The sequence below is a fragment of the Mus pahari genome, chromosome 12 (genome assembly GCF_900095145.1).
Source record: "Mus pahari chromosome 12, PAHARI_EIJ_v1.1, whole genome shotgun sequence".
Classification (NCBI taxonomy): Eukaryota; Metazoa; Chordata; class Mammalia; order Rodentia; family Muridae; genus Mus; species Mus pahari.
The window spans coordinates 55,760,998-55,777,052 of record NC_034601.1 but is presented as its reverse complement, the minus strand read 5'-3'; the positions used below and the strand labels follow the sequence as shown (position 1 = coordinate 55,777,052).

The following is a 16,055-nucleotide window of genomic DNA, read 5'->3' as shown; positions in this document are numbered from 1 at the left end:
CTTTGCCATTGACCTCTGACTTTCAGGTTCAGTGACCTTCTATATAACCGATCAATGCACGGGGACTCGGGAGCTCATTTTCTCGTCCCTGTTGATCATGCTCTCTTAGCCAGACTTTCCCAAATTCATTTTGCTTCGTCTCCGAGATGCTTTGACAAAACCACCTCTCTCTCAGAAGTCCTTCATCTCACAACAAGTTAATATCTTCTGCTTTATGTTTTAGAGCAGCTATATTTCATGCTCTCATCAACTCAGATCATACCACATATTAATATGGGTTGCTTTAATCATATGTCTTCAGTTGGTATTTCTAAGTGGAGAGAGTGTAGATATTTTACTCACCATTTTGTTTCCACTGTAGAGTATGACCATAAATAATGAATATTTGTCACAGTCATATTGGGTGAAAAAATTCAGGTGACAGCAGATGCTGGCGAGGTTGTGGAGAAAGAGGCCAAGAAGTGGGAGTGGGTGGGTAGGGGAGCAGGGTGGGGGGAGGGTATAAGGAACTTTCGGGATAGCATTTGAAATGTAAATAAAGAAAATATCTAATAAAAAATGTTTATAGACAAAAAAAAATGCGGGCATAAATTTAATGACCTATATTAATGTTCTTTGTGTTTTTCAAACTTCACTGTGCTATTGCTCTCTATAATTTGAAATATTTTAACCGATCTGTCCCCAACTCTTCACTTTGCAATAACATGTCTAAGCTAAAGACTATCCCAGGGCTGTAGAAAGTCCTTGAAATTACATTTGATATGCCCTGTTATAAATTTATGAAGTTCTTATTAAGGTTATCATGTAATATGTGCTCTTTTAAATACTTTAAGATACATTTCCAGAGTTAATCATACTTTAAATGCATTAAAATTCTATGATGTAATATTAAAATAAGACATATATGTGCTCATTTATAAAACATTTAGAAATCTGCCCTTTAGCAAATGAAACTACGATCTAGGTGATTAAAACACCTAATAAGGATGAGAGTGGATAATAGAAGCTGGTCAGGCAGTCTAGCAGCCAAGACTTTAATCCTGATCCTTGTCCAGAGGCTAGAAATGTTCATGATCTTGTCATCCTTGGAGGCGCCACAAATGCCAACAGTGTTTGGGAATTTTAGTTTCCAGTCCGATTTCCTGTTATCTTGCCTCTCCTTCTACACAGCTGCCTAGAAGCTATATCTGAGGGTGTGACCAAAACTGTACCTCTGATGCCTCAAATAGACATTGAGGCAGGTGACCAGACCAACCCTCCCATTCCTCAAGGGTTTCTGCCAGAAGTCCTCCAGTAAGCCCTTAAAGGAGCAGCTAGGTAGTACCCCAATTCTGGGGTGACTGCTAACTCACAGAAGCACTGCTCATTTGCATCCTCTTAAACAGGACCTATGAGTTCATAGTAAGTTCCTTTCTAAAACTTAACTTCTCTGTGGTCTTTGAGGGTTAGGGTTAATTAACAAGACAAGGACCTGACTTGTGGAGGTTCTGTGAATATAAACTAGCACCCTAACTCCTTCATTAAGCCCTCCCCTAAATTTAGTCTCTGTTGTAATCAGGACCTTGCTTAGTTCAGCTTCAGAGAACCAGAACTCCTAGGTTTCCCACAGAGATTGCCACGAGGAATAGTGGAAAGCAGAAATGTATGAGTGTCCATGCAGAGGGAAGTAAGATATCAGTATTATAACAGCACTAAAACAATTAGGAGATAAACACACATTACAAAATCACTATCCATTTATATAAATTCTAAGACAGAAAGGTTTAGTAGAGTAACAGATTGTCTCTAGTAAGAAAACCATTAAGAGAGGGTTCATGTTGTCTGCTTCACAATTTGTATTTGGGGTGATGAAAACGGTTTGAAAACAGACAAGTGTGAGGTGAAGGCTGCAGAGGCTTGTTGACTGATTAGTGTCACTGAGCTCTCTGCTTTACAAGCATACGGTGTGTTCTATTATCATTGAGGTTATTAGTTTCAGACATGATGTTAATTTGATTTGAAATTTTAAAACAGTTAAAGGAATATGTGAGGTAATTCATAAACAATCTAAAGCAAAAGCAGGCATAATGCATTTAAGCGTCATAAGGCATCCACACTGACACCATGGCAACCTTACAAAGAGAGAGTGGCATCCACCAGGGGCTGGTCAAACTATAGGTCTTAGCATCACAATCAGCAATTCTCAAGTCTCTAGAGCTCCCTTATCATATCAATCGAGATAATAAATGTTTCATTTCAACCTTCTCATTATTTACCTTATTTTATTGTGTATGCATGTGCGTGCACCTGAGTGCATATATGTGCACCATGTATGTACAGGTGTCGGAGGAAGCCTGAAGAGGGAGTCAGACCCACTGGAACTGAAGTGACAGGTGGTTGGGAGCCACATGTCCTGGGCTCTGGGAACTGAATCCCGACCCTCTGCAAGAGTCCCTGCAATGTTCATAATGGCTGAGCCATCTCTCCAGCCTCAATTTTCTATTTTAAAATAACCTATATGTGCACAGACAAATGACTGAACAAAATACGGAATCAAACCTGAGGTACTGAGAAGGTTCATGGTTTCAGTCCCACAATTAAAGCTTGTGTTATCTCTCCTTGTCTATACGGATCTTTCCTTTCAAATTAAAATTTCCTTTTAAAGTTGTCTATAGGCTATAAAAATGTGTTCATTTTGCTTTTATAACAAGGGAGTCTCTAGTTTGTTTTTTGTTTTTTTTTTAATGAAGGTTCGTGGATTAAATGTGATGAGTAATATTAAACCCCAAAGACCACGAGTCTTACTTGGTACTTCTATTCTGTAAGGAAGCCTGTAATCACCAAATCAACCAAGCGCCATCAGGGGCTAGCCAAAGTATTGCTTTGTCTGGTATTAACTCGGGGTTCAAACCCACCATCTCTCATCGATCTACCTTTACAAGATTTTGACGAGGGATCATATCGGTAGCCGTCGGGACATTCACATTCGAAGTCGCCTGGAATGTTCTTGCACACGGCTGTGCCACAGACACTCGGCTTTACAGCGCATTCATCCAAATCTACAAATAAAATCAATGTTAACATTTTCCGATATCAAATAAATGCTTATTTGGCTTCTAAATCATAGTTGATATCTATATCAACAATCTTTGAACAGCAAAATAATAAATTTATCACCATGTTTTAATTCCTTAAATATGACTTTTGCAAGAATTCATGGGAAGTTTGCCTGATGTTCCTTTATAGAAATGGAACAAAAAGATTTTTTATTTTTTTAGTGATTTTCTTATCTACCAGGAAGAAGTATAAAAACACATGAAAGAAGAGATTCAATTATATTCTAAATATTCTTTAAATATACTTCCAAATTTATATTTATGCTTCTAAATGATCTATATTTAAATTTATGAAATTGGTTGTAAATGTAGATTCATTTAATGCCTCACTACAAATTTAACAAATGTCAACTCATCTGTTTTATCTTTTTACCTGGATGTAGACAAATACCTAATTTTTGACCCATCTTGCCTACAGTAATCAATAATTAACATTTAAGGTGGAACTGAATAAAGTGTAAAAGTATTTCTAAAACTTCATTTATTCTAGAATCCCTTAGTAGCTTTTAATATTCTAGAAATGTCAGGTGCATTTTTTGTATTAGACAGTATAGTGGAAAGCAAAAGACAGGTTGCAAGAGGGCAGATGGTAGCCATTCTGAGCAAAGGAAAACAGGGGAGAGACAGTTCTACGTAGATGTAATTATTCCTCAGTTTTGTGTATGCAGGGCAACGGGCACAGACAAAGTCGAATGGGAAATGCATTTCCAGCTTTGAAAATTGGCATGTTTATCTGGACATATAGGAACAGATGAAAATGTAGACATCATTCTGTTCCAAATAACTCGCTCTGAAATAATAAAATTAATCGCCATAGTAAGGAAATGTTTCTACACCTTAAGTATGTCAATGCCAATGTTCTAAATGTGGATGGAATTACACAAGAATTAGGTAATAATACTAATTAGAGAAACCACCTAATACTTATAATCTCTAATATTCCTTAAAACTTAATATGATTCCTCAGTTAATTAAAGAAAAGTTAAGGATCATAAAACCTTTTTAAAGTCCATAGGTTTAGAAGAAAATAAGAACGCATTACTTAGATTACTTGGCTTTCGGCAGATTTGTAGGGAAATACATAGCGCATAAGAATTAGTTACAGCTCATTGATATGGTGACTCTGTATCCACATCTAATGTCTGCTGGGGTTTTAGACATTCATATTTAGTCAATAACGGCTACCCCAATTTCATGTCTTTCTACAACAAGTAGGTCAAGGTCCTACTGTTATAGTTTTCTACATATTTTTCTGTAAATTCTGTATTCTGCTGTGTATCTTATATACATCATTATGTAAAGAAAGAGCTAATGGAACAAGTTCTGATCTGCAGAAACATTCTATTGGTTGTTTGGTAGCACTGAGAAAGGCTCCCAAAGCTTCCACATGCCAAGTATGTACTCCACCAATGAACTGCATTCCCAGAAAACAAACAAACAAACAAAACAAAAACTTATTTTTAATAATTTTACATGCATGTATTAACTCAATGTGAATAGGAAAAAAATTCATAACATTGGAATAAGGATATTATTAAAGTAGAAATATTAAAGGATATTCAAGTAGGAATGGATACTATCTGTATAATGTACATAGTATCCTGAGTTATAATGACTTTTTATAACTGCTTTTCTAATGATGCCCCTATTCTAACAGCCAAACTAAAATCTTTAAATAGACAGACAAGAGAGTTGTACAGTCCTGAATTGGATAATGGCTTGGAAGAGACTGTTAGTAAATGCATTTCATTTCAGCTTCATTCCACAGCACTTTAAATTACCCTGTCATGAACTATACAGTACTGGATACTACCAAGTCAATAGAAAGTGCCTTAAATATGAATTCAGAGGGGGGATTTTCTTTTTTTTTTCAAAACAATTTTTTATTAGATATTTTCTTCATTTACATTTCAAATGCTATCCTGAAAGTCCTATACCCTCCCCATGCCCTGCTCCCCAACCCACCCACTCCCGCTTCCTGGCCCTGGCATTCCCCTGTACTGGGACACATAATCTTTGCAAGACCAAGGGCCCAGAGGGGGGATTTTCTAAGACGAAAATAAAGGCTTACACAGTGAAACTTCGTACTTAATCTACTGAATTTTTAACTAAACAAAAGGAGGAAGAAAGAAATCTTTTTTAAGAGTTTCTGCTTCATAGAAAGATTTCACAGCTGGATCAGAATTCTGGCTTGAGCTATACAGTCAGTCACCTGGGATAAATACTTGTAGGTGTCTTATAGTAATCCAAGCAGTCCAATGACGCAGGATGTGCAAGGAGAAAAAAGGAAAACTTTGGGCAATGAAGATTCATAGAGAAAGCCAAAAACAATATACTAGCCACATACAAAAAGCTAACCTGACAAGATTACTTAAATCCAAAGAAAAAAAAAGAGTTAAAAAGCAAGGTGGAAGAGTTAGGTGTAAAGAGAATGAAAAACAGATTCTCCATCTTTCTCATAACTATGACTGGAAATGCGGTGCAAAATAATGGATTTATTTTGTAAATCAGAAGGATATTTCTGAAAAACAAAGATAAGATATAATAGTGATGTTATTAAGAGCTGCAGATTTCTTTGTGTAGCTGCTGTTCCTCTTGTGGAACCACAGGAGGATAGTAGCTGATTCTAGACACAGAACAATGGCTTTGCAAAGTCGGTAGCACCAGAGACTCTCTTCTTATGAAGTGCTTAAAATTACCTTTAAATATAACTAAATGAATTCTTGCAATATGTTCTCGGGCGTATGCACACACAAGAAGAATATGAAATACTCTGGACATTGGTATCATAAACTAAGAATCGCACAGCATCACAAGGTTCCTCCTGGCCATAGAGGCACATTTCCTGTAAGTACTTTCTGACCAGTTTCCGCAGAACTTTCCCAGGGATATTCCTCTACCGGCCTCACACAGTGAATACATTTGTATTCCATTTCTGGGCTCTTACCTTTGCAGTCTTTCTTATTTGCCAGCATAGCAAAGCCACTTTTACAGGAGCAGTGGTAACTCCCAGGAGTGTTGTCACAAACCTGGCTGCAGCCTCCATTCACATTCGAGGGATCTTTACATTCATTTACATCTGCAATGAAAAAATACATTATTTTTAATTAAATATCACATACAGATGATTTGTCATGCAACCATCCCAGGAAAGCCAAGGGGCATGTGTTTTCTTTTTTATACATACCAAACTGACACCTGTCTCCTTGCCAGCCTGGCTTACAGAAGCAAGTAAAAGCAGCTAGGCCATCTTTGCAGCTCAGATACCCATCTTCATTGCATGGCATAGGGTCACATTGGTCTGAGATGGCTAAAGGAAACAGATCTCTTTTTAATTTTTACCTCGGGAAGGAAAGCAAATAGCAGACTTGGAAACGTTCAATTGCATGTTTATAACCAACAGGTCTATGATGGATTCTTCTGCATTCTTTCAAACAGTGCTTGTTCATTAAAAATGCAGTGTAGCCTGGATGTGTAGCTCAGCTGGTAGAGCTATTGTCTAGCATGTGCTAATTACTAGGTTTGATACAAACCACTGCATATTCTTGATGGGGTGGGCTCATGCCTGTGATCCCAGCACTCAGGAAGTGAAGAGGGAAATCATGAATTGAAGGTCATCTTTGGTTGTACAGCCAGTTCAAGGCCAGACTGGGCTACATAAGACACTATCTAAGAAAGAAAGAAAGAAAGAAAGAAAGAAAGAAAGAAAGAAAGAAAGAAAGAAAGAAAGAAAGAAAGAAAGGAGAGAGAGGGAGGGGACGAGGAAGGAAGGAAGGAAGGAAGGAAGGAAGGAAGGAAGGAAGGAAGGAAGGAAGGAAGGAAGGAAGGAATTTAAATACGGAAGAAATAAAAAAGTGAGACAAGAATCTGACTATCCTGAAACTTACCATGTAGAGTAGGCTGGTCTCAAACTCACAGAGATCTGCCTGCCTCTGCCTCCCAAGTGCTGGGATTAAAGGTGTGAACCTTGGGGCGGGGTATAGGAAACTTTCGGGATAGCATTTGAAATGTAAATAAAGAAAATAATAATAATAAAAAAAATGAAAAAAAAAAAAGGTGTGAACCAACAGGCCAGAAAAAAAATATTTCACTTGATTTAAGCCTTAAGACAATTCTATGAGAAAGACAGACCAAGCAAACTATTCTCCGTGCGACAATAGAATTTGACAATTCCAACTCGAAGCAAGATGAAATAAAAGAGAACTTCTTGCTTTAAATAAGTAGAATTCTTATTAAAATACATAAAATAGTGGTTTTTCAAACACTGGAGAATGAGTTGCAGAAAAAGGAAAGAAAATGAGCCCAACTATCAAATGGTGGTCACTGAAGGCCCTGAACAAACTTCAGAGAGTAAAGGATGTTATCATACACACATTTTCATATTTATATCATCAGTGCCCGAAAGTTTAAAGAATTGCATAGCTCTCCTCTGACTATCAGTTAACTATAACATGTGGTCATACTATGTGACTATACAATTCTAGCCAAAATAAAGATGCTAGAAATAAAATTTCTGACAGCCAGTAACTTGAAACCTCCTATCACTGACCACCGCTCAGCTGAAATGTTTGGGGAAATTTTCATTTTAAGTGTAGCAGATGCATTTACAATGGAAAATTACGCTTCTATGTGAAGTTCAAAATTGCATTACTGCTTGGCATAGCCCACTTCAGGAACTCACTTACTGGTTTTCAAACATTGGTTTATATCAGCACAGGGGTTTTTACTCACAAGACTTCTACGATGTTTACAAACAGCAACTTACCATTGACACAGCTTCTGAGGTCAGGGTAAGCCTTAACTGACTGCCTCGCAGCATGGAATGAGCCGGCACGGAATGCCCCCAGACAACCTGTAAGTCAGAAGAGATGCAATCTCATCACAGCAGGCTTGATCTGAACTAATGGTAGAAAACAATCCGAAAGCTGGGACATTGCCATTCCTGTTGCTTCACAAGAGTTGGTACTAACGGACTGCCCTAAAAGTTGCCACCTCTGCTTTTGTTCTGTCAAAGTTCAAGAGAACTACTCAGTTAAACTGAAGATGCCATGAGCACCAGCCCGGTAGCACAGCAGCTGTAAGCTGATGCGATTTTAACAAGACGGAGAAGACAGTCATTTTATGGTTCGAGTCCATGTTTTCATCTTCCCTTGAGTAACAGTATTTTATCTAAAACATGCCTTGATGAATATTGAGTTGTAAATGCTATATATAAATGGATTGACAGATGTGAACAGCATTGGTAGTATGAGGAATAAATATGTTGTTTAAAGATATATATTTAGCGTGTGTGTGCGTGTGTGCTCACGCATGCATGCTCTTGTAATAAGACATCTGGAGAGCAGAGCACAACTTTTTAGGAGTCAGTTCTATCCTCCTTGTTTTTGAGGCAAGAGATCTTTTTATTTCTGCTGCTGCGCCAACTCCTGAGCTTCTGCCAGTCCCATCTCTGCCTCCCATCTCCCTCTAGGAGTGCTGGGATTGCAGACATGACCCAACATATCTCTCTGGCTTCTGGGCACTACACTCAGGTCATCAGTGTAGCATACACGCTCTTTTTCCTACCTAGCTATTCAACTGACTCGGGGATGCCCTGAAAGAAAAAAATTCTGTTGGTCTCCATTGAAGAACCATACAGGTAAAACCAGTGGCCTGTGACCACACAGGTGAAAATGGTGCTATGTGGCTACACAGGACATGAACCTGGCATGTTTGTCATCCATCCTTTTCTCTTGAGAGAATGGATTACTGCTGTTTAGACTGAATCAAAAGAAGGAAATTTGAAGCTTGACTTTTAAAGTTCAGTTTGTTTTTTTTTATTCTCTCTCTTCTTGTATGATGGCCTTGGTACTGGTAGATATTTGTAGAGGTACTTATGAAAATACTCTAGTTCAATTGAGTAATTTAGTTCCAGAATGTTCCTTCAATAAAATCTGAAACGCATTTCTCGTTAGTATTGTATTAATATAATCTGCTAAAACTAGGATAGGCAAATTCATTCTGCTGCTATGTAAACAACCCACCTCAAAATTTATCTCATTTGTATCATGGTTTATTATTGTGATTTGGTTAAATCTTGGGATCTACTATGCTGGCTCTTCTTTCAGTGAAAACTAAGAATAAGCCCACTTAGCATTTTCACCTTTTATTTTTAATTTATAAATTTGGTTTGACACGTTCACCTTCTGATTCTCTGAGAATCAACACCTTTTCATAGTTTGGCTTTAAAAGCTCTTTGAGGCAGCTCTAAGCCACAACCTTACTAATATACAGTTGTTCTGAGTTTTATTTAACTATATGTGTGTGTGTGTGTTTATGAATCTTTGAGAATTTCATGATGTGTCTTGAATATATTCTCCTCTCACTCACCCCAAACCCAGATCCACCTCATCTTTCTGTCTCAGCAACATCATATCCTCTTTATTAATTATTTTTTTTAAATCTTAAATGAAAATATAATTACATCATTTCTCTTTTTTCACCCTCCTTCCTCCAGTCCCTTCTATGTACCTCACCCCTTCCCATTGACTCCCTCTCCACATTATGGCCTAAATATACAAATATAACCTGCTCAGCCTATGTAATGTGGCTTAGATGTACATGATTTCAGGGCTGACCATTTGGCATTGGGTAATCAACCATGGATTTCATCACTGTAGAGGACTATCTCTCCCCTTCTCCACATCTGTCAGTTGCCTTTAGTTCTTTGTCTATGGGTGGGGGCCTAAGAGATTGCCCTCTTCTATGTTAGTATATCTACTGATATTGTATCTATGTTAGTATGTCTATTGATATTGTATGTCTTCAGGTCTTCTGCACGCAGCCATTCTGCTGAGGTATCAGATATGAAAATTTTCTAACTTCAATTTATTCTGCCCATATATGTCTTAGTGTAAAGCTAATCTGTCTGTCTCTGTCTCTGTCTCTGTCTCTCTCTCTGATACCATCATCTGTCCATAGTTCCCCAGCTACAGGTGGGAGCTAATGGCCCCCTTCTCACTGGACACTAGAATTTTGAGAATGTCAACTGACTTGATCTTGTGCAGATATCCACAGCTGCTGTGAATTACACAGTGCCATCAGTTCTGTCGTGTCCATGGCATACTCTTTTGCTCCAGTACTACCCTGACTCTGACTTTAACAATCTTCCCACTCCTCTTTGTGTGTGGGCCTGGATCCTCAGAGAAGGGATGTGATTTAAAAACCTCCCACTACTGGCTGGCTGAGCCTTCCACTTATTCCCTGTACTCTGAGCAGTCGTGTTTCCGCATTCATCACCATCCACTGCACACAGAAACTTCTCTGCTTAGGTCTGAGAGCTGCTGGAAACTACAGGTAGAGAGAGATGAATTCAAAGAGATGAACTCAGAGGGCAGTTTGACACTATATCACTTTATCGGAATAGCAGTACACTCACTCCTAAGGAGGGTGAACTCTCCAACAATGGGCTCCTCACTGGATGCATGTGCACCAGGCATATGCTTCATCCTGGGGAACAAGCCCTTTGAGTCTTTGACAAAGACTTTCAGACCACACTCTGGAAGAACAGAGCAGGATGTAACAGAACGTCCAACTCTGAGAACTCTAGCACCAAACATTCTTTTATCAGGTCCCTCAGGCATCACAGAGACTGCCACCTTTGCATCTTCCTCCTGTCTCTCCGTACGTCTAGCGGCAGCTATGTGGTTTATAGCTTCAATCCTGCAGTTTGTGGTCTGCTTGAGTTTATTTCCTACACCTGAGACAGGTCTTTTTCTGAGAGGTTTTACTTTCTTAACGTGACGTCACCTGGAACACCCAATTCTAGCTTCCTGTCTCCCTCACAGTAACATAAGTTAACCTTTCAGCCCTGAATAGATATTTCTGATATGAAGCACATCGTCCTGTAGTAAAGCCATCTGACCTTCCTTTAGTTCACAGGATGGAACTTCTGTTATTGGAAGGCCATCAGGGTTTCTTAGCAGCAGTTTGATTTTGACTTACGGCCAGTTCTTCACGCCAAAATGTTCAAGCAGCGGGTTCTCAACTTCCCTAATGCTGAGACCCTTTAATACAGTTCCTAATGTTGTGCTGACTCTCAACCATAAAATTGTTTTCATTACTCCTCCAGAGCCATAATTTTGCTACTGTTACCAATCATAGGGCAAATATCTACGTTTTCCAATTGTCTTAGACAACCCCTGTGAAAGAGTCATTCCACTTCCAAAGGGGTTGAGCCCCACAGATTGAGAACTACTGTGTTAAAGGATCACACAATAGTCTCTATTCATTTGACTTCTGCTGTACAGTCTTTGTAGAATAAATTTACAGATTGGTTCCTAAGTTTCTGTCAGTGTTCAAATTCTATTTGTTGTGAGCTTTTCTGTTTTCCTGGAGACATCAGGTTTTTGTACTATGCAGAATGCCTTGCAGTAAAGCATAGTGTTTATTGCGCTTTGAACAAGAGTGTGTAGATGTAACTGTGTCAAGATCACAGAGGTGATTGTGGGAGTTGCTGTTGTTACTGGACACATCTTCAAACCATCTAGATACTGAGGCTCTGGATGAAAAGGAATTCTTCCCTGAGATGTTACAGAATGTGCCTTAGATAAGCTTTATTTATTTTACTTATTTTTATTTTTAAGACTTATTTTTACTTTTTGAATGGTGTGTATGTATGTATGTATGTATGTATGTATGTATGTATGTATGTGTATCTTTGTGTGGGAATGTATAGGTGTCTGTTGAGGGAGTATAGGTATCAGATTCCCTAAAACCTGAACTGCACTCAGGTCCATTGCAAGGGCAATTTATTGCTCCTAGCTTCTGAGCCATCTCTCCAACCCTTTACTTATTATCCTATGTAGTGTAGTTTGGCCTTAAACTCATGATCCTCCTGCCTTAGCCTCATCAATGCTGAGGGATCTCAGGCATCCAATTACCACATCTGTTCTAAACCTAAACTTGCCATTTCTGATAAGATACTAAGAGAATACATTCAGTTGCTGTACTGGTTTGTGGATCAGAAACGTTTTCTACACTATCCATCCTAAAAGAAACGAACTGTCCAGGTTATGTTTCCATTCTTTGTTAAGTCTTCCTTTGTCCCCCACTTTCTTTCTGTCTCATTAGCATTAGCATCTCTCACAACTAGCTTTTTGTTGTAATACATTCATCTCCCCGAAAGGTTAAAAATCTACAAGTCAGTTTGCAATAAATAACAGTCATGAAAAATAAGTTTCTAAGTTCTTCTTTCTGTGGATAAGAAACTTTATCTGAAAACAACAACAAAAGACATGGGATTAGAAGGGAATTCTACTGTCACTTAAAATATGTTTGTTTGTTGTAGCAAAGAAACTTTCAAGCCTGCAGATCAGATGAAAGCCTGAGTTAATGAGCATGAATAATTAAGTCACTAGGAGTCACTGGTTCTGGTCACTACAGACAACTTCCAGGTCTTCTAGTGTTGCATAGAGACTAACACAATAATATTTGCATAATTCCTTAATATCACGGAATAGTTGACCCATTCCTTTTGTTCCTGACTACAAATCTATGAAAGTAATGGCTTAAATGGAAAGCAGACTAAGAAATAACATAACATAAAAGAGATGAGACTTTAATGTTGTTAACAGTTCTCCAAACTTATTGACATAAAAGAAATGGCATGTATTACTTCTTTGCTCAGATATTCAATACCTAGTGTAATGGCTAGTTTTGTGTCAACTTGACACAGGCTGGAGTTATCAAAGAGAAAGGAACATTAGTTGGGGAAATGTCTCTATGAGATCTAGCTGTAAGACATTTTCTCAATTAGTGATCAAGGGGGGAGGTCCCATTGTGGGTGGTGCCATCTCTGGACTGGTAGTCTTGGGTTCTATAAGGGAGCAGGCTGAGCAAGCCAGGGGAGGCAAGTCAGTAATGAACATCCCTCCATGGCTACTGCATCAGCTCCTACTTCCTGCCCTGCTTGAATTCCAGTCCTGATTTCCTTCATGATGAACAGCAATTCGGAAGTGTAAGCCAAAATAAACCCTTTCCTCCCCAACTTGCTTCTTGGTCATGTTTGTGCAGGAATAGAAACCCTGACTAAGACACCTAGTTACCTTTTTCGGAATAGCAAGCCATCCCCAAAATTACTAGTTTAACTAATAGCTATTTGGACTTGATTTGGGGGCCCAATATCTGAGAAGCAATTAATTCACCAAACAAAAGATGTCTGTGGCATGTGAAGTTAGCCAGAGCATTGGATTCCAAGGTAAGTCATTCTAAGGTGAGCCATGACAGCTCATGCTGTCTGACATCCCATTTCTACTGGTATATAAAATGTTTATATGTCAGAGTCTATTTATGTGACTGAGTTTTCTTCACCATGCTGGTCTTAAAGTGGTCATTTTCCCATAGCAGCTAGCATCCAAGGAGGAAGCAGAAACCGTGAGGCCTTGTAAGGGCTATTGTACTGCTGCCACCCTTTATTAGGATGTGAGCAATTCCAGGATCCACCCAAGGGTGTGTGGGCAGGGAAGACATCTACATCTTGATAAGGGAGTGGGAATGACACATCAGAGAGTATGAGGAGCAGGAGACACTTCTGTTTCATCTTTGGAAAAGCCCACCTGAAGTCACTGTAGGCTTCAAATTTCCTGTTACTGCAGTGAACTACGAGCCTTTTCGAAGTTTAAATTTTGCTTTTATCAGTTTTCTTTGCTGTTTTCCATTTCACCTACTTCTATTCATATTTTATGTCTTGCTATTTGGAGCTCACTCTCTTGTGCTTTTTTGGTTTTTTCATTTGAGCACTTGGGCCTTTTTCAAGCCTTACTGTTTGTCTCCTCATCACTACCTTGGCACTTAGTGACTGCAGCCCTGTCTCTTACCAGACTTCAGGCTACTTCGTGGTTTAGGTTTTTCTTAACATTAGTGCCATGATTCCTAGTGTTCCTCCCGAGATGATGTGAAAAGATGAAGTAAGAAGTTTGGATTAATTTACTAGCTTGTCAGGACCTGCAAGCTAAAGTGTTTCGCTTTGTTTGCCTGTTTGTTTGTTTGTTTGGTGGGTGTGTGTGTGTGTGTGTGTGTGTGTGTGTGTGTGTATGTGTGTGTGTGTCTTTAGGACACATTTTACCATTCTCCAGAGAATTTATTCTCTATGAACAAAGTCATTTCATTTTCCAGGTGATATTTTCCAATGCCCATATAGATGTTAAGCTTATCTATCCCATTTCTTCAAGGAAAATAAAAAGAATGCTAAAAAAAAGAGAATTTCAGTTATAATGATATCCCGGGGTTATAACTCAGTGGCAGAGTGTAACCTAGCATGTACAAGGACTAAGTTCAATCTCTAACAGTTCATAAGATGATTATAAACTTGATTTTATAAGTCTATATATAAACATATGTTTGTATCATTTTAAAAGTTGTTTGAAACCATTATCTGTTTTCATTTCTTCAAATGAACTAATGACATCAATTATTTCCATCTATGTATAAATGTCAGTAAGCCCAGGGTATTTCTATTCTAAATAGCATGTTCTAAAGGCAAGAGATGGCAAGGGTTAATGCATGATGTGCTTTATATAGCCTTGAAATTTTAAGTCTAGACACTGTACAAAAGGTATTGACATCTGTGGTCTAATGTGCTGAATAACCTTCTCTCCTTATAAGGATAACCTGGCATAAATTGTGAATGATTAAACCACTATTTTGTTCATTGTGAATGGAAGTATATATTGAATTTTTCTAACAAGGACCATGGACCCTCTGCACATCCAATGACAGAACATCTAACTTTAATAAGGAATATTCTTTTTCTCTTTCAACAGTGAAATGCACCACTTTGACACAAAAAAATATAAAATTTCAATCAAAAGCATTGTTCCACCTAATGGATTAAATAATAATAACACCTTCCATTAGAAGAAAAATTGACAATAAATTTATTGCTTATCTCCTTAACAGTCCAAGAATACTAAAGTTAGGAAGCCTAGTGGTATTCTGCATATAATAAATATAAACTTTTCTAATAGTTAAAAACAACAACAAAAGCAGAAATGAAAACATGATGCCAGCTAAGGATTATTCTGAAATTGGAACGCACATCTCAGATTATAAGTTTTGTTTGTGTTTTAATCCCCTGTTATGCTGCCAAATAGTCATGGAAAGAGAAGAGAAAGTTGGATGGATCCAGAAAAAGTTAAAGAGATAAAAGGAGAAAATTCTTATTTCAGGAACCTCTCCCAAATACATAGTTCTATATCCACAATGTAAATTCTTAGCTTCTGTTTTGGAAAGTGGTTACTCATAATGTATACAAAAATAAACTCTTTTCCTGGATGAATGCTTTTATCCATTCTTTACCCTTTAAAATGTAAAAGCGTTTTACAAAACCTTGTTGCATTTCATATTTGTGGACACAAATAACAGGACCTCCCAATTACTGTTCATGGTGTGTGCTATTAAAAAAAGATATTCAAAACTGGTATTCGTAGCTAGAGAAGGAAAGAAAGGACTTAGCCTTACCACCCTGAATGCATGCCATCTCATCTGATCATGGAAGTTAAGAAGGATCCAGCTTGGGTAAAACTTGGAAGGAAGAAAAGAAGAGAAAGAAGCAAACAGAAATTGCACATCAGAGGAGAAAAATGAAGAGGGCAAAAAGAAATACATTTTATTAAGTACTTTGGAATCTTGCTAAAAACCCACCTACAGAGGTGACAAATGGGCTCATAGACATTGGAAAGCTAAGATCTTGCTGTGCTCAACAGAGAGCTACCATAGAATTGACTGATGTCTTACGGTTGGTGAAAGAAAGAATGAACTAAAGCATTATACAGTACAGTCAAGTCACCCAAGCTCAGCAGGTGGCATAAATAAAGGATCCTAACCATTGTGTACACTGAAAACTCTGGAGAGCAGGCATGGACCTGGTTCAAAGAGATCTTGTACCCAGTGGTCTTGGACTTTTAGTCTACTAGCCATCCT

General features: G+C 38.2%; 1 protein-coding gene across 1 annotated transcript in view; it reads right to left on the bottom strand.

Annotated features, from left to right (window-relative positions):
• Pros1 (protein S) overlaps window positions 1–16,055 on the bottom strand; it is a 66,685-nt gene that overhangs the window by 22,593 nt on the left and 28,037 nt on the right. Inside the window, exons 4-7 of the mRNA XM_021209697.2 lie at window positions 7,861–7,947; window positions 6,283–6,405; window positions 6,043–6,174; window positions 2,913–3,038 (exon numbers count right to left, since the gene is read on the bottom strand). Coding sequence (XP_021065356.1) covers window positions 2,913–3,038; window positions 6,043–6,174; window positions 6,283–6,405; window positions 7,861–7,947 — 468 coding nt within the window. The remainder of the gene's footprint in view (window positions 1–2,912; window positions 3,039–6,042; window positions 6,175–6,282; window positions 6,406–7,860; window positions 7,948–16,055) is intronic.